Source organism: Anguilla anguilla, chromosome 5, assembly GCF_013347855.1.
Source record: "Anguilla anguilla isolate fAngAng1 chromosome 5, fAngAng1.pri, whole genome shotgun sequence".
NCBI classification, from domain to species: Eukaryota; Metazoa; Chordata; class Actinopteri; order Anguilliformes; family Anguillidae; genus Anguilla; species Anguilla anguilla.
In genome coordinates, this window is record NC_049205.1 from 58,376,753 (window position 1) to 58,401,752 (window position 25,000).

General features: G+C 52.9%; 1 protein-coding gene across 2 annotated transcripts in view; it reads left to right on the forward strand.

Moving 5' to 3' along the window:
* ccdc102a (coiled-coil domain containing 102A) overlaps nt 1-25,000 on the forward strand; it is an 86,652-nt gene that overhangs the window by 55,413 nt on the left and 6,239 nt on the right. For both annotated transcript variants that reach the window (XM_035420093.1, XM_035420094.1), the window contains 3 exons: nt 74-283; nt 19,234-19,404; nt 20,291-20,394. In XM_035420093.1, the coding sequence (XP_035275984.1) occupies nt 74-283; nt 19,234-19,404; nt 20,291-20,394 (485 nt within the window). The remainder of the gene's footprint in view (nt 1-73; nt 284-19,233; nt 19,405-20,290; nt 20,395-25,000) is intronic.

Below are 25,000 nucleotides of genomic sequence, written 5' to 3' on the forward strand. Positions count from 1 at the left end.
CTCTTCTCTAACCCTGTCTCCCCCTCTCTCTCTCTCCTCCTCTCTAACCGGTCTCCCCCTCTCTCTGTGGCAGATGGAGCGGCTGCAGGTGGAGAACGCGGCGGAGTGGGGGCGGAGGGAGCGTTTGGAGACGGAGAAGCTGGCCCTGGAGCGGGACAATAAGAAGCAGCGGGCGCAGCTGGAGGACCTGGAGGAGCAGCTGGCCCGCAAGCGCAGGCAGGCCGCCAGCGCCCTGGACACCGACCTCAAGAGCATCCAGAGCGAGCTGTTCGAGAGGAACAAGGTGAGAGAGCGCGCTGTGCGCCTGGGGCCTGCGTGCCTGTGTCTCACCTGTGTTACACCTGAGACTGCGCACCTGTGTCTTACCTGAGACTGCGCACCTGTGTCTTACCTGAGACTGCGCACCTGTGTCTTACCTGAGACTGCGCACCTGTGTTACACCTGAGACTACTCACCTGTGTTACACCTGAGACTGCGCACCTGTGTTACACCTGAGACTGCGTACCTGTGTCTTACCTGAGACTGCGCACCTGTGTCTTACCTGAGACTGCGCATCTGTGTCTTACCTGAGACTGCACACCTGTCTCACCTGGGGCCTGCACACCTGTGTCTTACCTGACACTGCTCACCTGTGTCTTACCTGACACTGCTCACCTGTCTCACCTGGGGCCTGCTCACCTGTGTCTCACCTGAGACTGCTTACCTGTGTCACACCTGAAACTGCTCATCTGTGTCTTACCTGAGACTGCACACCTGTGTCTTACCTGAGACTGCGCACCTGTGTCTCACCTGAGACTGTACACCTGTGTCTCACCTGGGGCCTGCACACCTGTGTCTTACCTGAGATTGCTCACCTGTGTCTCACCTGTCTGTCCTTACCTAATCCGTGTGTCTCTGTCTTTAAAATGGCCTGTAAGTAGGGCCATTCAGAGCTGGCAGAATGAGAGGAGGACAGTGAGAGAATCAGATAAAATCAATGAAGCCCCCCCCACCCCACGCCCTGTTATTATTACTGTTATTGATTGTGGCTTTATTGTATGCTTCGGCAGTGCAGTATACTGTACTTGTCAGGCCAATAAGGCTGATTTGATGGAAACAGTGACTGAACCTGGACCAGTAGCAGAGCAGGAGAGGGGTGGGGAGTGCTGGGGGGGGGGGGATGGGCATCTTTCTCATATCCTAACATGGGATCAAGTTTCATTGTTGTGTATAAAATGTCTTAGATCGGGCAACAGATCTCATCACAGTGCACTTCATATGGTACTGTGTGTGCCTGTGTGCGTATGTGTGTGCTTGCATGCGTGTGTGTGTGCACGCGTGTGTGTGTGCGTTTGTGTTCGCGCATGTGTGTGTGCGTTTGTGTGTGTGTGTGTGCATGTATGCGTGTATGCGTGTGTGCGTGCATGTGTGTGTGTGAGCGTGTGTGTGTGTGTGTGCGTTTATGCGTGTGTGTGTGTGCGCGTGCATGTGTGTGTGTGTGTGTGCATGTGTGTGTGTGTGCGTGCGTGTGTGTGTGTGCGCGTGTGTGCGCGCATGTGTGTGTAAGGGAGGACGGTGCTGCAGGTGGGAGGCTGTGCAGGTGACACACAGCGCCAGGCCGGCTCACTGTGACGGTGGGCCCTGTTAATTGCCTGTGCCGTGAGCTATTCCACATCTAATGGCTCCCATGAAGGGTCAGAAGGAAAGTGCCTTTATTCCCCAATACATCCCCTTAATTGAGTTTTATACAGCCAATCCTGCACTGGTAGATTACACCCGGGCAGAGATGAATGGGCAGGGCCCAGAGGGGAGGGAGGAGAGAGAGGGAGGGAGGGAGGTCTAGTGAGAGAGAGAGAGAGAGAAAGAGAGAGAAAAGAGAGGGAGCGAGACCTTTTTACTCTTTCACTCCCTCTCTTTTCTCTCTCCTCTCTTCTCCTCTTTCTCTCTATCTCTCTCTCTCTCTTTCTGTTCTCTATCTCTCTTCTCCTCTTTCTCTCTGTCTCTCTCTCTCTCTCGCTCTCTCTCTCCCCCTCTCTCTCTGGGATGGATTTATAGCCCTTGATTAGGTGCCACTGAGGGCTGATCTGAAAATGGAAGCAGGACGGCTCTGTGCCGTATAACATCACCAGGAATTTACTGCGGCGTTTAGTCTGGTCTGTTATGGGTGAACCAGAGAGCCCACCCTAATGGAGTAATCACCCCTCATGCACTCACTGGGCACACACACACTCACTCGCACACACACACTCGTACGCACGTACATATGCGCATGTACGTGGACACTCCCGCGTACACACACACACACACAGACACACACACACACACTCGTATGCACGTACATATGTGCATGTACGTGGACACTCCCGCGTACACACACACACACACACTCATTCGCACACACACACTCGTATGCACGTACATATGCGCATGTACGTGGACACTCCCGCGTACACACACACACACACACACACACTCGTATGCACGTACATATGTGCACGTGCGCCCTTGCGCACACACGTGAACGTGGACACACATGCAGGCGCATACACAGACACCTATTCTCCAGGACACCTGCTGACCTGGCTTTTGAAGAAGGGAGGGAGGGAGGGAACAGGGGATGGGAGGAATGGAGAGAGAGACCAGTGTGAGAGGTGGACTTTTCTGGAGAGAGGGTGGGAGGAGTCTTGTGTGCAGATACCTACTCTGGTTCTCTGGACATAATGGGGTCACAAGGCACAGGAGGGAGAGTTTGGCCCTTTGGGGAGTGGGAGGGGCTTAGAGGATCAGTGGCTGTGGAGCTTGGGCGGGGTTTAGAGAATCTCTGGTTACGAGTTGTGGGCGGGGCAGAGGGAATCTGGCTATGGTGTGTGGGTGGGGTTTAGAGAATTGGTGGTCAAGGCGTGTGGGTGGAGTTTAGAGGATCAATAAAATTTCATTTGTATGGTGCTTTTTACAGTGACATGGTCGCAAAGATGCTTTGCGGAGAGAATAGAAAATGGAGTCAAACGAAAAGGTCAGAACCCTCAAAAACAAGCGGGTGAGGTAAAAACAAAACAAAAAACAAAACAAAAAAAAAAACAAACTTGCCAGTGAATCATTGCTTATAACATGTGGGCGGGGCTTACATAACCGGTGGTTGCTGGGGGTGGGAGTGCCTTAATGGGGAGATTTTACATGGCAGTGTGGGGTAAAGGGAAAGACATAGGGACCATCGTGTACAGTCGGTGTCGGAGATCAGTCCTGACCAGTGTGGGACGGGTGACGCAGACGTACGGGGGCTCCCGTGGAATCATGGGACAGCTGGGTAATAAAAAGGAAGACTCTGGCTGAGAGGAAGCATGAAGTAACTCAGCCTAAGGGGATGTGACCTGATATAATAAAAAAAAGTGGGTGAGGATATAAATATTACTACAGAGATAACTTTCCCCCGGTGGAAGTTTTCGCCGGTATTTTACCGTAAAACTCACCGCTGTCAGGGAGGCGGTGTTGGCGGTTAACAGTGAATTATCCGCTCGTGAAAAAAGCAAAATGGAAGAAAGCCGTCCGGGTGTGAGTTAGATGAAGAGGAGTGTGTGTGCGCGACGAGGCTGTGTGAGAGAGAGGCGATGAATCTGTGTGTGTGTGTGTGTGTCTGTGTGTGTGCGCTCGTGTGTTTGTGTGTGCGTGTGCGTGTGTTTGTGTGTGTGTCTGTGTTTGTGCGCTCATGTGTGTTTGTGTGTGCGTGTGTGTGTGTTTGTGTGTGCGTGTGTGTGTGTGTGTGTGTGTTTGTGTGTGTGTGGGTGTATATGTGTGTGTGTGTGTTTGTGTGTGTGTGGGTGTATATGTGTGTGTGTGTGTTTGTGTGTGTGTGGGTGTATATGTGTGTGTGTGTGTGGGTGTATATGTGTGTGTGTGTGTGTGTGTGTGTGGGTGTGTGTGGGTGTATGTGTGTGTGTGTGTGTGCGTGCACGCTCGTGTGTGTGTTTGTGTTTACGCTAACGATGCTAGCACCCCGTAGCGCAGGCAGCTTGATTAATGCTGCTCTCTCTGCTGCTCAGATAGATTTATTGATCCAGGTATAGAGAGCGAAAGAAGCAGAGCGATTAAGACGCTGCACAGACACTGGCACAAAACAAAGTGTGATTGATACCAAACACGCATCTCCTCACACTTACCACACACTCATCCCACACTCAACACACACAGCAGACTCATCACACACTCATCACGCACTCAACACACGCAGCAGACTCATCACACACGCATCACACACTCACAGCACACTCACCACACACCCATCGCACACTCACCACACACTCACAGCACACTCATCACACACAGCAGACTCATCACACTCACAGCACGCTTACAGCACACTCACCACACACACTCAGCACACCCATCACACACTCACAGCACACTGACCACACACTCACCACACAGTCATCGCACACTTACCACACACCCATCACACACTCACAGCACACTGACCACACAGTCATCGCACACTTACCACACACCCATCACACACTCACAGCACACTGACCACACAGTCATCGCACACTTACCACACACCCATCACACACTCACAGCACACTGACCACACACTCACCACACAGTCATCGCACACTTACCACACACTCATCACACACCACACACTCACAGCACACTCATCACACACTCACAGCATGCTCAACGCACACTGATTACACACTCATCTCTGACTTGTCACATGCGTGCGTGTGTGTGTTTATACGGCTAGCGTGAGTGTGCTTGTGTGTTTGTGTGGCCGGGGGGGTACTGTCAAGGGCCAAGTAGGAAGTATGGTGGAGTACAGGGTGCTTTGCATTTGAAAGAGAACGGAGACCTGAGGAGAGTCTCATTAATCATGATTATTAGTGACGGGGGGGGGGGGGCAGCCTGTCCATGGACTGAGGGGGGGGGGGGGGAGGTACAGAGGTCCCCACAGGGTCTGGGACATCTGCGGGCTCAGACACCAGCTGGACTGGGGTGGTGTCCAAGGTTTGTTGGGGGGGGCAGGAGTGCGCATTGAACAGGTAGCACCTGGCCTTGGGTAGGAAGAGACACACACAAGCACACACACATGCTCTCTCTCACACACATGCACACACATGCACACTAACACACATACAGACCCACACATAGGTGCATGCACACTCACGGATGCACACACACACACACACACACACCTGCATCATCACACCCTACACTGTATGATGTGTGTAGTCAGGCTCACCAGCCACAGGCGGTGGCGTTGGAAGGAACCCCCCCCCCCCCCCCCCCCCCCCGTAAATCATCTGTGTTTCCAGCGCTGGCGGTAATGGCGGCTTTCCTGATTTAGCACGGGGAAGGGCAAGAGTTGCGCTTTCATTCGGTCTCTTCCGCTCGCGCGTTGATGTTGACGTGGAAGCCCTCGGTTCCCGGGCCCCCTGCCATTTTCATTTGGCGCCGTTTTAAAAAATGCAAAACCCTGTCTCTATCTGTCCGCCCGCGAGGAGTCATCCTGGGCATGGGAACTGATGGACGCTCCCTAAACAAACCCCTGGGTGCTGTCTTCTCTCTTCCTCCCCTCTGTCTTTATCCACCTTCCCCTTTTCTCTTGATGCATCGCGGGCTTCGTATCTTTAATTTCTCTTTATTTTTTCCCCCTGGCAATCGGAAGACGGTTTCTCGTTTCTTCGTGCAGAAGCCGGCAGTTATAGCTCAGCGGCGTATTTGGCAGAGGCAGCTCCCCTGCGTTCTCCGGGGTGGGTTTAAGGTGGAAAACAAAAAAAAAAAAAAAAAAAAAAAATGAAAAACTGAAGAAACGACGGTAATTCTCCAGTGCTGTTTATACAGGCAAGACTGGCGTCCGCTGGTCCCCGAATTCCCTGGGAAGCGCATTAAAAGTAATGATCCTGAAAGAGCACGCGCGCCGCGGGCGACCTGTTGAAAAATACGCGAAAATAAGATTTAGGCTGAAGTCCGTGGAGCAGCCCTCGTATTATCGGTTATTATTTATGAATATATGTTATTAATTATTATAATGGAATAATATGTTATTTTATCGTGCCCTGTCGTCCCCATACACAGAGGGAGTGTTTATGCAGTGGCCTTTGGTGACAGTTGTGTCTCAAATGTATTTGTTAAAACTGCCCGTCTGGCATTTCTCAGATGTGTTTTGGCAAGGTTGGTTTAGTAATCTCATGTTCAGAAAACACAGACCCATCTTGAATGTCATAAGCGAGGCATAGGTACAAATCAACGGATAATCGAATAACAGTTTAGCCGTTTTCGTCAAATGGATACTCGCTTATCAGATTTTGCTTTATTGAAAACAAAGCCTTAAAACAAGAAATGTAATAGTTTCGATGTTTTTTGTTGTTGGAAAATGTCAGTGTGCATGGCTTTTTCTGCCTTCAAATTGTGCTAACAGAATCAGTATCGTGTTCTAGTTTTTATTGCTTGTCGTAGGTGCTGAAACAAAGGAATATTTAAAATATTTAGAATTTTTTTTCCCTTGGCGCGAATGAAATCCACGACCTCAATCTGTGATCTCAATCTCTACCAGAAGACTTTCTGTCTACTTCCCGTCACCCACACAGCTGGTAATAATTACGGTTACAACATGGGTCTTTCACCCGCGGACCGTAGGTGTTTGAATTACCATTTAAACGGAGCTCGCGGCTTTCTCTGCCTCGCACGTTAGGTAATACCGTTACGTAGCTGCATCACTTCTGCCGTAACTTTTTTTAAAAATTTTATTTATGTTGAATCCGGCGGCTGGGGAAGCTCTCAGACATATTCAAGAGGCCGCCATTTGAAGTGGAAATGGCGTGTCTCTCTCTCTCTCTCTCTCTTTTTTTTTTTTGAAAACTCTTTAAAGACCTTGGTTTGAAGGGCGTCTCAATCGCCTCGTCGGAGAGAAGCCGGTAGACCTCCTCTTCACTCTCGAGTGCGCGAGTTATGGGAGTCTGGGAGCTCTGGCAGATCTCTCTAGAGTGAGTGCAGCCGGTTTGTAGCCGATGTTGTTTGCCCGTTGTTCGCCAGTGTATTACCAGACGTTTTTGTCATTCAGAGCTCCGTTGTACAGTAACCAGATGACATATTTGCTTGACCGTACGTGGGTCGTGTTCCTCTTACAAGGCTCTACAGTGCTCCCATTTTAGGAGCTTTTGCCCCTGAAAACTGATGTGTGCTAACTGGAAAATTAATTCTAATGAATTAATTCATTCTTGGGATGCATTAGTGGGCTCCTGAATTTTTCAGCTTAGCAGCAGATGTGCTCCCTGGACAAAATGTTAGCGCAGAGCCCTGCTCTTATATGGTGGATGGCTGAAGACAGGCAGAGGGAGGGGCTGGGAGGATGTCAAATTAACCACACCCCCCCTTTCCCCCCAGACGTCCCCTGCTCCTAAGGCAGGTGTCTGAAGTGCAGGTGAGGGGTGGCTGTTGCCAGGGGCTCAGCGATTCGGTCAGGTGTGCATTTCTCAGGGAAAAACCGACCAGCCACCAAGTAGGCCGCGTGAGATACGCCCCGCCCACCGGGCAGGCTGCACAGCCAATCAGCTGCCATAGTTTTCGAAGGATCCTTCTTCAGGTTGGGCTTGATTGGTTGGAGGATAAAGGACAAAAGAAAAAAAACTAAGAAATAAAAAGAAGTCTCATTAACAGATAATTGAGAATGTTTAAGATATAAAATAATTTCAGTGTTTTCTCACTGCGGGAGCAAATTTTTGTGAAACACAAGAGCTTTGTCATCTTGACAAGAAATAGCCTCATGTGGGTGTAAAAGTGTTTCCCTATTGCCCTATCGGAGATTGCACTGTGTAATGTACATTGTGTGGGGGGGGGGATTGGGGGGTGTTGTTACATTACATTACATTACATTATAGGCATTTAGCTGACGCTCTTATCCAGAGCGACTTACAACAGTGTAACCAAACTCAGGATCAAGTCCACTTAAGTCCATTGAACAAAATGCAGATAAAAAGTCTTTACTATGGTAGCATACAGTAAGGAGAAACAAGATAGTCTGAACCAAAAAATTTTTTTTTTTTTTTTTTTTAGTTATGGGAGGGGGTTTAGGGAAGAGGAGAGAGGTACACAGAGAAGAGGTGCGTCTTGAGTTTCCGTTTCCGTTGTTGTGTGTCGGCGGGTGAAGGGGGGGTTGAGTGTTGGCGGGTGGAGGGGATCGGGGGGGGGTTGAGTGTTGGCAGGTGGGGGGCGGTGGAGGCGGGGGTTGAAGGTTGGCTGGTGGAGGGGATCAGGGGGGGTTGAGGTTTGGCAGGTGGGGGCCGGTGGAGGCGGGGGTTGAAGGTTGGCGGGTGGAGGGGATCAGGGGGGGGTTGAGGTTTGGCAGGTGGGGGCCGGTGGAGGCGGGGTCGAGGGTTGGCGGGTGGAGATATGCCATTAAGCGGCTGGAGAGAGGAAGGAGGACGTCGAGCGACTCTAAAAGAAAATGGCCGCCTTCGTCAGCAGAACCGTTTATTTATTGTTTTTATAAGGGTGGCTGGGCGGCCCGCGGCGAGGGCCGTCCCTGGTCAGCGTGAGGCGCGGACGCGCGGAGTTCACAGAGGAATAAAATATGCAAATAAAAGCCCTTTTCTGCGAGCAATTACGGGCTAATGGCCTCGATACGGAAAGTGGTTTTATTTTGCGCCACCCCATCTGTTTGTGCGGGGCGAGCGAGAGGTCTCCTCTCTCTCTCTCTCTCTCTCTCTCTCTCTCTCCCCTCAGGGTTATCATTATGATAGTTGCTGTTTGTCGTGATTATTAAACACTCCCTGTGCTGTCGTGTCTGTGCTTCGGGTTGTGTGTGCGCGGCTGCTATTGTTTGTGTGTGTGAGTGTGTGTGTGAGAGAGAATGTGTGTGTGCATGAAATGTGTGTGAAATGTCTATGGTGCATTTGTATGTAAGTGTGTGGAAACGTGTATATATATATATATACGCATGTAGCGTGAGTAGGAATCGGCATGTTTGCAATAGTGTGAGAGAGAATGTGTGTGTGTGTGCGAGAGATGGAGAGGGTGTGTCTGTGTGCTGGCTTTGTGTGTCAGACGTAGAGAGTGCTGTGTGTGCGCAGGTGTGTGTGTGTTTGTGTGTGTGTATGCGCATGTTTGTACACGTGTGTTTGCACACCTGTGCGTGCGTGTGTGTCAGCACTTCTCCATGGTAAAAGTGCAGGTTCCGCTGACATCAGTCCCCGCGACCCCTCCGACCCCGCGCGTACCCCGTTGGTGTGACGTGCGCGTGTCCGCGCCGTGCGTCTGGACACGCGTGTGCGCGTGCGTTTGCCCGAACACGCGTTTGTGGATGTGTGGCGTTGAGCTGAAACTGGACCGGCGGTGGTGAGTAGCGAGCGGTGTGTGTGTGTGTTGGCGAGCCCCCGCCCCCCTCCCTGCGTCTCGCTCCAAGCTGCGCCCCGCCGGCGCGCGGACCTGTGGAAACAGTGTTGTTACGGCAACAGCGGGTGATGTCAGAGGTGGACCGGAAGGGAAGCCAATTAAGTAATACGGACCAATTAGAGTGGCTGTGCCCCAGAGGCTGTGCGTCTGGCCTGCGTGGGAGGGGGGCTGTGATGTGACGGAGAGACCGGGGGGGGGGGTGTAGTGGAGTAATGAGAACATCTGTGGGGGGGCGGTGATGCTGTCACTGACGGTAGCTTGGAATAGACTATTGTGTGTGTGTGTGTGTGTGTGTGTGTGTGTGTGTGTGTGTGTGTGTGTGTGTGTATATGTGTGTGTGTGTGTATGTGTGTGCGTGTGTGTGTGTGTGTGTGTATATATGTGTGTGTGTGTGTGTGTGTATGTATGTGTGTGTGTGTGTGTGTGTGTGTGTGAGTATGTGTGCGTGTGTGTGTATATATGTGTGCGTGTGTGTGTATGTGTAAGAGGAAGAGCTGCACACTGTAAGGCTGCAGTTAGGGTGCTGGACTCATAGCCTTTAGTGTTGCTGCTTTGAGGTCTCGTTTCTGAGTCCCTGCAGGCCAGTGAGAGGTGTTAAAATGTCCCGAGCGTTTAGCGGCTCATACATGGACTGCATTTATACAGCGCTTTTATCCAAAGCGCTTTTATCCAATGCACTTTACAACTGATGCCTCTCATTCACCAGAGCGGTTAGGGGTTAGGTGTCTTGCTCAGGGACACTTCAACACGCCCAGGGCGGGGATCGAACCAACATCCCTCCGGCTGCCAGACAAACTGCTCTTCCCTCCTGAGCGATGTCGCCCCCACGAGGAGCGTCACCAGCGCACACGGGCGTGCTGTTCCGCCGGGAGCCGGGGGGGCGGGGTAGGTGGGGGGGGGGGCAGACAGGCTTGAGCGTTAGCGGTGTACCGTTTCGCTCCGTCAGGGATGGTGATGCACCAGCGAGGGGCGGGACAAGGGGGCGCGGGGGTCAGCCAGCTGGACAGCATCTGAAAAGCGTCCGGCCCGAATCCCAAAAAACGCAGAGAGAGAGGGGGCACTGTGGTCACGGGGGGACCCCAAAAACGGAATGAATACTTATGACCCGCCTCCCCATTCTCTTCAGAAACCACAGCGTCCATTTTCTGACACCCTGAGAAGGGAGTGAGAAATTGAGAGAGATGGAGAGAAAGAGAGAGAGGGTGGGGTGGAGTGGGAGGGATAGAAAGAGAGATGAGTCAGGAGGAAAGGTGAGATTGAGGCAGGGACGGAGGGGATAGGTGAAAATGGATGAGGGGAAGGGAGAAAGAAAGGGTAATGGAGAGGATTGTGGGATGGATGGAGGGAGGGAGGGAGGGAGGGGGGCGGGGGGAGATGGGGAGGGCGAAAGAGTGCGGGAGATAAGGGGAATGAAAAGGAGCAGAGGGGGATAGGGCAGTAGAGGAGTGGAGTGGAGTGAAGGGGAGGAGAGGAGAGGAGTGTGTGATTGAGGCCATGGTGAAAATGAGCTGATAGAATGAGCTGCCAGGGAGGGGGGGGAGGGGGGAGCTCCATGGTAATGAGGGGATTAGTTCTATCCATCGCCGGGGGCAACCACGCAGCCCCTCAAACACTCCCTTAATTACTGCAGGTGAGCCTCAATCATGAACAACGGATCAGCAGAGGACGTGGCAGGATCACTGTGTGTGTGTGTGTGTGTGTGTGTGTGTGTGTGTGTGTGTGTGTGTGTGTGTGTGTGTGTGTGTGTGTGTGTGTGTGTGTGTGTGTGTGTGTGTGTGTGTGTGTGTGTGTGTGTGTGTGTGTGTGTGTGTGTGTACCTGTGTGCTGAGTGTGTCTGTATATACACTATTGTGTGTGTGTGTGTCTGTATTACATGCCATATTGTGAGTGTGTGGGTGTGTCAGTATGTAGACGATTGTGTGTTTGTGTTCCTGCCTGGGTATATGTCTGTATACCTAAAAAAAAAAAAAAAAAAAAGTGTGTGTGTGCCTCTGTATGTGTACATGCTTATACCTGTAAGTGTGTGTGTCTGCGCGTTTGTGTTTGTATGCGCGTGTGAGTGTGTCAGCGCTGTGTTGGTGTAGCTCAGTGCTGATGCACACAGCTCTTCATCGTGTTCGGCTGTACGTGACCTTGGGACAGCAGCTGCCTGGGATCCAGCTCCCCACCAGCTGACGGGATTGGACCCACCCCCCCTCGGGCCAGGGGCGTCCGGCAGGCCAGGGGGTATCTGGGGGTCATTGCTGGCACAGGATCTGGGGAGAAGTGGGTTGATTTGGTGGGGTGTGATTTCAGAGTGAGAGTCAGTGCAGTGTGCTGGGGGCACTTCTGGAGTGATTTCACCCTTTTGGGTGCGAGGTCACAAACGTGTGATTAGAATGTTCTCTACTGAACATTCGGTCGCTAGTAATTGAAAGCAGCGGAGTTCTAGAACACTGGAAGAAAAAAAACATTCCAAAAAAGCCTACTCTGTTAAATACAATTCCAGGATGATTCAGCCACTATTCAGGTACAATTCATGGATGATTCAGAGATGACTGTACTTCTGTCTCCCCCCTCTGTGGGCTCACCGAATACTCTTCACCCCTCAGCTTTCATCCTCTTCCCCATCACCCCTGAGTCTCTCAAATCCCCCCTCTCTCCCCCTCTCTCTGACCCCCCCTCTCTCACCTACTCTCTCCCCCTCTCTTTCTCCTACTCTCTCCCTCTCTCGTTTTCTCTCTCCCCCTCTCTTTCTCCTACTCTCTCTCTCCCCTCCTCTTTCCTCTCCTCACTCCGCCAGGCTGCTCTTAATCTAATCCTGGCTGATAACCGGGGAGCTTCCCTGCGAGCGGGACCCCATTACCTGTCCTGTTTCCCCGGCGATGCCCCCTCTGAGTAATGGGTCCGTGGAGGAACTGAACTGGGAGGTGTGGGGGCAGGGGAGGGGGGAGGTGGGGATGAGAAGGACTAGTGTGAACAGAAAAAAAAAGAAGACTACAGAAAGGAAAGAGGAGAGGAACAGTGATTATATGGAGGTGTGTGGAGTGCCTGTGTCCTGCCATCACACCTTAGCAAAGAGCAGTGGTCTCCAGCCCAGGTCCTGGAGAGCTACAGGGTCTGCTGGTTTTTTGTTTTCACCTTAAAATCATCACCCAGTTGAGACCCAAGACACCAGGTGAGTTGAGTTAACTGTGTAATCAACTGCTCTAATTGATTGATGAAGTGCAGAGTCACTATGAAAACCAGCAGACCCTGTAGCTCTCCAGGACCAGGGTTGAAGACCACTGGCATAGAGGGATCAGAGGAAATGAAGGGAGAGAGAGACAATGGAGGGTGGTAGGGTGCGGCCTTTGGGCTGTGCTTCCTGTCTTTACACTGCGTAGGCCCATCGGCCATTACTGCACGGGAACAGGGGCCCAGAATGCACTGGGGCAACAAGAGAATGGGCTATAATGCTGCGAGACATTGACAGCACGGTAGTACCCTTCGCCATTAGCATGGTTTTGTTGGCTACATTTTGTCCGCCTGGTTGCTTCACAGTTGCACACTGATCAGTCTTATGGTAAATGGTAAACGGACTGCATTTATACAGCGCTTTTATCCAAAGCGCTTTACAATTGATGCCTCTCATTAGCCAGAGCAGTTAGGGGTTAGGGGTTAGGTGTCTTGCTCAAGGACACTTCGACACGCCCAGGGCGGGATTTGAACCGGCAACCCTCCGACTGCCAGACAATCGGTCTTACCTCCTGAGCTCTGTCGCCTATGTCTTATGGCTGTAGTAAGGGGGTAAGTTCAATTCATGCCCATCGAGTGCATGAATGCCAGTGCCTGGCGAGGTCATTGCCCAATGCTGAGGGTTTGTGCTGTATGTAGGGATTAAGTCAGATTCTTGTAGCTGTGGTGTGTGAGAGCGTGCATTGCTCTGTGTGGCGCTAGTTTAAAAACATCCATGAATTGTCCTAAAAGAACCCCCCCCCCCTTGTGTAAGAGAATCAACAATAACAACAACAGTAAATATCAGGCATCTGAGCTAGCTGGATGAGAGCTTAAATCTAGCGAGCAACCAAAGAGGTAAATATCCTACAGCAAAACTGTTGCTTTCTAACCACGGCTATTCTGCTACATTTTTATTATTATATTTTTTTCTTTGCTGAATTCATAATAAGATTTACAGTGAGCTTAAAGTGCTTTTCGGCTCGGGGAACACGAAGATGAAAGCCGACAGTTGAAATAAACATGAGAACGAACGCTAACGTGAAATCTTGTTTTTTTACGGGGAATTATCAGAGCAGAGTCGTATCGGCTGGCGCTGACCGTTGAATTTTCCCCCGCCACAAGTTCAGAATCAAAATCCTGCCCCACGCCTTTTTAACTTGTGATGTGGGGTCCCCACAATGTCTTTGAACTTGGGTTGGGGGGGGGGGGGGTCCCTGGATCTAAACCGGTTGAAAAGCCCCTGCTATAGTGCATTAAATTGCATTCCTTCAATATGGCCGTTGAATCCCTTTGTGGGTCGGGGGACTGGGGGCTGGGGGGGGGGGGGGGGGTGGGGGGGTCGGGGGGGGCTGGGGGGGGGGGGGGGTGGGGGGCTGGGGGCTGGGGGGGGGGGTGGGGGGGTGGGGGGGTGGGGGGGTGGGGGGTGGGGGGTGGGGGGTGGGGGGGGGGGGGGGGGTTCGTTCGCTCCTCGCTTTGTGTCAGAAGCGAGCTCGCAGGCAGTGGCTGAGCCCTGGGACCCAGTCAAGGAGAATGATTTAACTGCCAGCCTAGCGTGACATGAGGGGGTAGACTCCGCTGTGGCCCACACTGCTTATTTATTTATAGCGTGTGTGTGTGTGTGTGTGTGTGTGTGTGCGTGTGTGTGAGTGTGTGTGTCTGTGTGTGTGTGTCTGTGTCTGTGTGTGTGTCTGTGTGTGTGTGTCTGTGTCTGTGTGTGTGTCTGTGTGTGTGTGTGTGTGTTTTGTGTGTGTGTCTGTCTGTGTGTGTGTGTGTGTGTGTGTGTGTGTGTGTTTGTATGCACTTGAGTGAGTGAGTTTCTGGGTCTTGGATCTTTCTCTGGTTTTGGGCCTGGATCGTGGGTATGGCCCAGGTGTGCTGGTCAGAGGCTGGTTCTGCTGCTGACTGATGCAGTTCTGACCCAGGAGACGCTCACAGATCACACACATGTGATTAGAATGCTGATGTCACAATCACTGCTGGTGACTGAAATCAGTGGAGTTCTAGAACACTGGCTTAGAATTTTGACACGACATTCCAAAAAGCCTACTCTTCAAAGGGTTAAAATGCCTGCCTTCGTATGGCTCTTAAACAGTGGCTCGTGCGGCGCCAGGCTTTTCTCTCATTCTCCACGCTCTCTTCTCCTTCTCCCTCTTTCTTGGTCCTCTCTCTCTTTTTCTCTTTCTCTCCACTTGTCTTCCCTCACTCCCTGTCTTTCTGTGTTGTACATGTGGCATTCGTTCAGCAGGATATCCACAGTGTTGATCTGCGTGTAGTCAGAGGGCGTCCTTAGCCTCTGCAGGTCCTGGATGACTCATGGTGCCCCCCCCCCCCCCCCGCGCTCCCCCCACCCCAAATCCTCTCCCACTGATCCCCCCCCCCCCACCCCACCTGCACATCATTTCATTCCTTGTTTCCTTGTTTACTTATGTTTTGCTTTCTGAACGGCTTGTTTGCCCACATTGTCTCCTCCTTATCTCCCCTTCTTTCTTTCTTTCTTTCTCCCTCCGTCCATCTTTTCTTGTCTCTGTGTGGCCTGTCTGCTGTCAGGTGGCAGAGGACACGCATGAGCTGGGAACAAAGACCTTGTGTGTCAGTGCTCTCTCTCTCTTTCTCTCTCCCCCCCCTCTCTCCCTCTCTCCTCCTCTCTCTCCCTCTCTCCGGGTCTCTCATGCCCTGCATGCCCGCTGTCTGTCTCCGTGTTGTCAGAGTGCTGTGGGGTCCTCCTGCTCAGCCTCTGTGTGCCATAATGAGACCATCCTCCCTTCACATAGAGACTACACTAGACAATCAAAAAAAGAGGCAAGGGACATCATTCACATATGCATGAGCGAACACACACACATACACACACACCCATAGTATACACACACATGCACACACACGCACATATATATACACACACACATACATACATTCACACACACACACACGCACACACACACCCATAGTATACACTCAGATCAATTGTAAAGTGCTTTGGATAAAAGCGCTATATAAATGCAGTCCATTTACCATTTACCATTATACACACACATGCGTACACACACACACCCACACCCTTAGTGTACACTCACACGCACATATATATATATACACACACACATACATACATTCACACACACACGCACTCTTACACACTCGCACACACACATACACACACCCACACCCATAGTATACACACACGTGCACTCACATGCACATATATATACACACACACGCACTCTTACACACTCTCTCTCACACACACACACACACACACACACAGTATACGCACACACACATACACACACACACCCACAACCATAGTATACACACACATGCGTACACACACACACTGACAATATACACATACACACATTCACTCATATAGTTTCACATACAGATATACACACCCATAGTATATACACACACACACACACACACACACGGCACTGGGGTGTTATTTGCGTGTGTTTCTCTCAGTCAGTTGGCTCCATTAATTTTTGATGGCATCAGCTCGTTCTCTCTCCTCTCACCCCGGACAGCTCTGACATCTCTCTCCCGACTCCTGGCGTCAGCACCTCACTTTCTCCTCTCCATGCTCCTCAGAGAGGCTGTAATGTAGCTCTGTGGTGGTGTTCAGGTCTATGGGTGGTGTAGCTCTGTGGTGGTGTTCAGGTCTAAGGGTGGTGTAGCTCTGGGGTGGTGTTCAGGTCTAAGGGCAGTGTAGCTCTGGGGTGGCGTTCAGGTCTAAGGGTGGTGTAGCTCTGGGGTAGTGTTCAGGTCTAAGGGTGGTGTAGCTCTGGGGTAGTGTTCAGGTCTAAGGGTGGTGTAGCTCTGGGGTAGTGTTCAGGTCTAAGGGCAGTGTAGGTCTGGTGTGGTGTTCAGGTCTAAGGGCAGTGTAGCTCTGGGTGGTGTTCAGGTCTAAGGGCAGTGTAGCTCTGGGGTGATGTTCAGGTCTAAGGGTGGTGTAGCTCTGGGAGGGCGTTCAGGTCTAAGGGTGGTGTAGCTCTGGGGTGGTGTTCAGGTCTAAGGGCGGTATAGCTCTGGGGTGGTGTTCAGGTCTAAGGGTGGTGTAGCTCTGGGGTAGTGTTCAGGTCTAAGGGCAGTGTAGCTCTGGTGGGGTGTTCAGGTCTAAGGGCGGTGTAGCTCTGGGGTGGTGTTCAGGTCTAAGGGTGGTGTAGCTCTGGGGTAGTGTTCAGGTCTAAGGGCAGTGTAGCTCTGGTGGGGTGTTCAGGTCTAAGGGTGGTGTAGCTCTGGGGTGGTGTTCAGGTCTATGGGTGGTGTATCTCTGCGTTGTTGTTCAGGTCTATGGGTGGTGTAGCTCTGGGGTGGTGTTCAGGTCTAAGAGTCGTGTAGCTCTGGGGTGGTGTTCAGGTCTAAGGGTGGTGTAGCTCTGTGGTGGTGTTCAGGTCTAAGGGTGGTGGAGCTCTGGGGTGGTGTTCAGGTCTAAGGGTGGTGGAGCTCTGGGGTGGTGTTCAGGTCTAAGGATGGTGTAGCTCTGTGGTGGTATTCAGGTCTAAGGGTGGTGGAGCTCTGGGGTGGTGTTCAGGTCTAAGGGCAGTGTAGCTCTAGGAGGGTGTTCAGGTCTAAGGGTGGTGTAGCTCTGGGGTGGCGTTCAGGTCTAAGGGCGGTGTAGATCTGTGGTGGCGTTCAGGTCTAAGGGCAGTGTAGCTCTGGGGTGGTGTTCAGGTCTAAGGGTGGTGTAGCTCTGGGGTGGTGTTCAGGTCTAAGGGTGGTGGAGCTCTGGGGTGGTGTTCAGGTCTAAGGGTGGTGTTCAGGTCTAAGGGTGGTGGAGCTCTGGGGTGGTGTTCAGGTCTAAGGGTGGTGGAGCTCTGGGGTGGTGTTCAGGTCTAAGGGTGGTGTAGCTCTGGGGTGGTGTTCAGGTCTATGGGCAGTGTAGCTCTGGTGTGGTGTTCAGGTCTAAGGGTGGTGGAGCTCTGGGGTGGCGTTCAGGTCTAAGGGTGGTGTAGCTCTGGGGTGGTATTCAGATCTAAGGGTGGTGTATCTCTGGGGTGGTGTTCAGGTCTTAAGGGTGGTGTAGCTCTGGGGTGGTGTTCAGGTCTAAGGGCGTTGTAGCTCTGGGGTGGCGTTCAGGTCTAAGGGTGGTGTAGCTCTGGGGTGGAATTCAGGTCTAAGGGTGGTGTTGCTCTGGGGTGGTGTTCAGGTCTAAGGGCGTTGTAGCTCTGGGGTGGCGTTCAGGTCTAAGGGTGGTGTAGCTCTGGGGTGTTGTTCAGGTCTAAGGGCAGTGTAGCTCTGGGGTGGTGTTCAGGTCTAAGGGTGGTGTAGCTCTGGGGTGGCGTTCAGGTCTAAGGGTGGTGTAGCTCCAGGCTGAACTGAAGGCTTTCTGGTCTTTTCCATTCGGTTCAGAAGACATCATTCTCGGTACTCAAGTGCAGGTCTGAGAGAAGAAGCTCATTCATTATTAAGTGTAATGAAGAGCTCCACGGTGCCTGCCTGGGCTGTGCGGTGGGGTGGCAAGGGCCTTGTTAGCCAGGAACAGGGCAGTTTGCAGCTTCCTGGGTCCCTGGTGTCTGTTTGTTAACACGCGTGCGATCACGCTCATGCTTTCCCTCAGAACCTCTCCCTCAGTCACGTTCGCCAGAGGACTGTGCACCTGTGTGTGTGCGCTTATGTGTGTGTGTGTTTGCGCATGCGTGCACATGTATGTATGTATGTGTGCGTGCGTGCGTGCGCATGTGCGTGTGTGTGTGTGTGCGTGCGTGCGCACATATCTGCGTGTGCCGGGTAGGTATGAATGCTGATCTTGGGCAGACCAGGCTCACGTGAAGGGGAGGGGAGGGCCTGTCTGCTGTGATTGGCAGGTGGAGCACGGGCTCTGGATCGGCAGTCTTCCGTGTGTGAGACGTGACAGGGATTGGCTGACAGGCGGTGGTGCTGCCTGTCAGTTCTACGCTCAGGCTTCTCACCTGCGAACATCAATCATCAGGAAGCGATAGTTTTATTTCCAAATTCCAGCAAAACTTCTTTTTTTTTTGCCTTGGGTGCAACATTTGTTTTTTTGTGTGTTGTTTCTTTTTTTTTTTTTTGGGTTGATGAAGTGCTGGAACATAAACACGGACACGGTGTTCTGTCGGCGTTAATAACCCCAATCAGCGGCCGCTCCGCGCAGTCAGGCCGCTCCGCTCCCGAGCGGGAGGAGGAGAGGGAGGAGGAGGAGGAGACGGAGAAGGAGACAGAGGTGGAGATTGAGGAGGAGAGGGAGAGGGAGATGGAGACGGAGGAGGAGAACTCCGGGCTCTCGTGCCGTGACTAACAACCGGTTGCAGGCCCTCGGAACACCACCTTAAATTATTAACGCGTGCTTGTGGAGTTTTCTGCTCTTCCGCGATTCCTCGACGACGCACACAAGAACGTCAGAAGACGACCGAAGGGACGGCGATGCAAATGGCGCACTGAGATAGCCGGGCTCTTATGCTGATGTTATGCCAAACGGGCATTTCAGCACAAAAATCGTCCTGCGTTGAAATAAACTTTTAGAGTTTTGTAAATATTTGAGGGCATTACCTTCACTTTAAAAAAAATTCACATCTTTATCAGAAAGTATCTTGATGGTCCTTGATGAGGGGACCTTGTGTGAATCTTCTGGAAGCCTTGTAGGAGAGCAGGATGATTGACAGCCCTCTCTCTCCCACCCCCCCCCCCACCCTTCGCCCCCTCCCCTCTCAGGAGCTGGCGGACCTGCGGCACGTGCACACCAAGGTGAAGAAGCAGTACCAGGAGAAGATGGCGGAGCTGGTGCACGCCAACCGGCGGGTGGAGCAGCACGAGACGGAGGTGAAGAAGCTGCGGCTGAGGGTGGAGGAGCTGAAGAAGGAGCTGGGGCAGGCGGAGGACGAGGTGAGAGTGCAGGGGGGGCGACTTCGGGTGGGGGCGTGGGGGGGGTTTTGAGCGGCTTCGGGAGGTGCGTCTGCTGGAGAAGGATGGCTCCGCCCAGCTGCAGGAGTCCAGTCAGAGGTTAAAGGGGCAGTTCACCCTAAAATTAAATTAAGGTAAATGGTAAATGGACTGCATTTATATAGCAATTTTATCCAAAGCACTTTACAATTGATGCCTCTCATTTGCCAGAGCAGTTAGGAGTTAGGTGTCTTGCTCAAGGACACTTCGACACGCCCAGGGCGGAGTTTGAACCGGCAACCCTCCGACTGCCAGACAATCGGTCTTACCTCCTGAGCTATGTCGCCCCGTCTGTTTCCACTTTGAGTACAATCTGTCCATCAAAGATAGTTTCGCTGAGAGTTGAGGAGTTTTGTAGATTCATTGCAACTCCCCCTGATCAGCGGACCTCAACAGGTCCATGATTTTGTGGCGCTCAGTGCACTGAAAATTCTCATTTGGAAAAACTCAACAGCAAGGTCGTCACTCCAAATATGCAGTAATGCCACGGTTACTCATGAACTTCCACAGAGCAGAATGTTTAATCGAGAACAACTTCTGCCAAAGCTCGCCAACTGTGTCTGTCCGCTGAAAGTCTGAAGTAGGTGGAGAACTTAATTTCATTTTTGGGTGTAGCGCCCCTTTAAGGACTGCCCCTGGGTCGTTGGCGGTTGGCGACGCGGGCGCCTGGATGTGGTGCTGAGTGGTTTGGGAGGCAGTGGAGGGTTCTGGTGTGAGCGGTGTGAATGGGCTTCGGGGGGTGTTGATGGGTTCTGTGCTGTGCTGTGCAGGGTGTTAGGGGGGGTTAGGTTGCCCTGTCGCTCACTCTGTCCCGTCTCCGTCGGGTCAGCTGGACGAGGCCCACAACCAGACCAGGAAGCTGCAGCGGTCTCTGGACGAGCAGGTGGAGCAATCGGAGAACCTGCAGGTTCAGCTGGAGCACCTGCAGTCCAGGTAGGTAACCCAGTCCACACTCTCAAACACACACAGATACACCTGCACACACACACCCACACACAAACACACATATCGCACATGCACATACACACACGCACGCACAGAAACACACATACACGCACACACACATACCCACACACAAACACACATATCGCACATGCACATACACACACACACGCGCACACACCCTCACACACCCACACACACATACACAAACACACACGAGCACACACCCTCACACACACACACACACACACACACACACACACACACACATACACACACATACACGCGCGCACACACACACCCTCACACATCCTCACACACACACGCTACTTCTGTGCGCGTATTGCCGTGCTGTCTCAGATGCTTAATGGGATGTGGGTGTTAAGCCAGCGCTGCGGTGTGCAGTAGAGCTCGTCACTCTCGGGGCTCACTGGCACGTTCTCACCCGCGCGCTCCGCTCCTCTGACAGATTTAGCGCCCTGTCTCTCTTAGCGCTCGTCTCTGCCCCGGCTCTCCTCCGTATTACCCTATCAGCACTCTGTCTCAGCCCCGCTCGGTCAATCACAGGCAAGCTCTCCCCCCTCTCAGCCCCGCTCGGCCAATCACAGGCAAGCACCCCCGGGTCCCCGGCCACTCGGCTGTCAGTTACCGTAGTAACGGAGCGCCTTCGTTTTCCCGCCCCCTTTAACACCATAGACGCTTTCCTGCGGTCGGTGCCTCCGGTACCCAGAGGACGGTGGGGCGCGTGCGGATGCCCGGGAGCCTATCGGGGGGCTCGGGCCTGGTCTTTCATACCGATCAGCCGCTAAAACAGGCGGCGGGATTCCCGTCCGCCTCCGGGGGCACGCGGCCGTTCGCGGTAAAGACAAACGGTCCGAGGAGAAAGCGGCCATTTGCAGAGTGGGACTTCATTAATCTGCCTATAGCCTGTCGATGGCAGTGGCCTTAACCCTCCCTGTTAGTGCTTCTATTACAGCGATCCATTATAAATGTCATTGGATTTTTTTTTTTTGTTAAATTTCTTCTTCTTTTTTTTAAACAGGATAATCCACTAAACCCTAAGTGCTTCGTATTGACCGCTCTGTGCACTAGCGGCTGTTTTCTCACTGCTGTTTTTTCTTGACGATCACAATTTTTCTTCGGTTATCTCCCTCCCCCCCCCCCCCCCTTCATTTTTTCTCCCCGGTCCTGTCTTAATTCTTCATGTTTATGGGCGCTGTTCCCGCCCTCCCATCTGTTTGCTCTCGAAAGCGTTTTTCCCGCGGTCTGCGGCACTCTGGGAAAAACGTGCGCGCATGTAGCGTGGCGGAAACGTTTCTGTCGTTTCTATTTCTAATTTTTTTCACCGAGTCGGAACCTCCGGTGGCACGATCTGCATTCTGTTCCAACTGGTTGTGTTCCGTCTGGAGGATTTACCCAATGCCCCCATTGTGGCACAGCTCTATGTGGAGTAGGCCGGTCCTGTAGCCCCATGTAGAGTAGGCCGGTCTTGTAGCCTCATGTAGAGTAGGCTGGTCCTGTAGGCCCATGTAGAGTAGGCCGGTCCTGTAGCCCCATGTAGAGTAGGCCAATCCTGTAGTCCCATGTAGAGCAGACTCGTCCTGTAGTCCCATGTAGAGCAGGCTGGTCCTGTAGCGTCATGTAGAGTAGGCTGGTCCTGTATCCCCATGTAGAGTAGGCCGGTTCTGTAGCGTCATGTAGAGTAGGCCAGTCCTGTAGCCTCATGTAGAGTAGGCCGGTCCTGTAGGGCCATGTACAGTAGGCCAGTCCTGTATCCCCATGTAGAGTAAGCTGGTCCTGTATCCCCTTGTAGAGTAGGCCGGTTCTGTAGCCTCATGTAGAGTAGGCCAGTCCTGTAGCCCCATGTAGAGTAGGCCGGTCCTGTAGCCCCATGTAGAGTAGTCCGGTTCTGTAGCCCCATGTAGAGTAGGCCGGTCCTGTAGCCCCATGTAAAGTAGGCCTGTCCATTTACCCCTGGCTTGGGATTTTTTTGTTTTTTGTTTCTTTCTTCTTCTTCAGATGTTGTTTCTGCTCTGTTTCTTGGGCACAGTCTGGGAGCACAGCTCTGCTAATGAAAGGCTAAGGAGGGCCCACACAGATCCTGGTGGGCCCTGTCAGAACCAGTCAGAACCGGTCATGGGAGAGAGCGAAAGCGAGAGACAGTGAGAGAGGAGGAGGGAGAAAAGAGAGAGAGGGCACCCTGGATTGATCCTGGAGCGTTCCAAGGCCGGGGTGTTTCGGACGGGGGACAAACGGAGGAGGGGAGGAGGCCGGTGTTGTTTTTATTATAATTCCCCTGGAACCCGGCGACGCGGCGGCGGCGGCTTCAGCGACTCGCTGGCCGCTCGTTTATTAAAATATTCGGGATGGAACCCGAGCCGCCGCGAAAGAAACGGCGGGTTGTTCTGAGCGCTGTGTGGAGGTTATTAATCTCCCCTACAGAGGAGAGGGAGCGAGGGAGGGAGGGAGGGAGGGAGCGAGGGAGGAGCCAGGCTGAGCCAGGGGCTTTGCGAGGAGCGCTGGAGCGTGGAACAGAGCCCCACCCCCCACCCCTGGACTGTGCCCCCCCCCCCCCCCCCCTTGTAGAGAACAGGGAGGTTAAGGCCAGAGGTGTCTTATCCTTCACACGGCCCGCTCAGGTCGGATCTCCTTCCTGTCAGCCCCCTCGTGTCCGTGCTGTGAGTGCCAGAACTGAACTCTGCTTAATGCTGCTCTCGGGCAGAACAGGCGTAGCTGTGAAAAAATTCCAGCCGGGTTGGATTCTGTGGGAAGATGTCTGCGCCATTCTTCTGCACGCTCCAGGGATCACTCTCTACAGGCTATAGAGAGAAGATCGCCCCCTACTGGTTCAACAAGACCTCACTCAGCAGCGCTAACTAAACCCAGGCCCAGTGCTAACCAAACCTAGCCCCAGTGCTAACCAAACCTAGCCCCAGCTCTAACCAAACCCAGCCCCCGTGCTAACCAAACCCAGGTCCAGCACTAGCCAAACCTAGCCCCAGCGCTAACGAAACCTAGCCCCAGCTTTAACCAAACCCAGCCCCAGCGCTAACCAAACCCAGCCCCAGCGCTAACCAAACCCAGGCCCAGCGCTAACCAAACTCTGCTAGAGCCCCACTTAGCTTTAGCCACTAAGCTCCCGCCTGCTACAGGGAGGTATGGCTGCAGGCCTAACCACCTCAGTATTTGCATTACAGATGTGTACTTTTATGTGCTTAAACTCACCCTTAATCGGCCTGAAGTGATGTTTACCATCAAATAGCCTGGAGACAGTGCCTGCTTGACAGTGGGGCTGTCACAAGTCCTCTCCTGCTCCCCTAAATGTCACCCCCCCCCCCCCCCCCCCCACAAAGTGTCCCAAAACACCCCTCCTCCCTCTGCAGCTCTTCACATGTCTGTCCTCCTGCCAGTCTCTGCCCTGCTCTGCCTGAATTATCTGTCCCTACACCCCCCCCCACTCCACGCTCACTCTGCTCCTTATCTTGTTCCCGAGGCGGACTGGAGCGTTCCCTTGCCAGGGGGCGCGTGTCAGAGAACGCGTTTACATACGCTGTGCGCCCGGGGGTGGGGGGGGGGGGGGCGACGACGACGCTGGAGGGGCCCCAGACTGAGAGAGGCGCCACAGACTGTCTGAGCCAGACCTGCACTTCCGGAACGAAGCGTACAGCCCTGTCTGGAGCACGTTCAGCATTTAACATGGCAGGGTTTCTGTGTGTGTGTGTGTGTGTGTGTGTGTGCGTCTGTGCATGTTGTTTTCTGCGTGTGCTTGTATACATGGTCCTGCAGCCTCATGAGCTGAGCTGAGCTGTGCTGGGCTGCGTTTGCTGTGCTGTGTGTGTTATTGAGCTGTGCTGTGCTGTGTTTTATTGACCTGTGTTGTGCTGTGCTGTGTGTTTTATTGAGAAATGCTCTTAATTCCCTGCTCAGGCTGTTTTATGGGTCCTCTCTCCGGTCTATAATCGTAAAGTTGATTTCAAAATCGATATGGGGGAATGACGGGCGGGTGGTGTGGGACCCCTCCACACCTCCCCTGAACCCGGCGATTCCGGGAATCAAAACCCCAGGGCAGTCCTGTCCTAGGGCAGTGTGCCCTGGGGTCTGGCACACACACACACACACACACACACACACACACTTTCACACACACACACACACACACACACACAGACTTTCACACACACACACACACACACACACACACACACAGACTTTCACACACACACACACACACACACACACACACACATACCCACATGTGGACTCGCACTCAACCCTTGTAGGTAGACCCCTGTAGGTAAAGTAGACCCCTGTAGGTAAACTTTGGGACGAGCGGCTGCGTGTCACTTTGACAGCGCCCTGTGGAACGTGTCTCGTTCCCGCCGCCACGTCGTGAGCATCATGCGCCGATCTCCACCTGACCTCTGAACTCTGAACTCCAGGCGCGCTTCAGCCCGACTCCGGGCGCACTCACGCTGCCGTCTCCGCTGGGCTATTCTCTCTTTCTTTGCCAGTCCCCCGCAGAGCGGGGGCTTTTCCCACCTGAGGGGGTTCACCTGTCTCCGAGGCCGCCGGTCTGGAGCCTCGCTTCGCCTGTGGG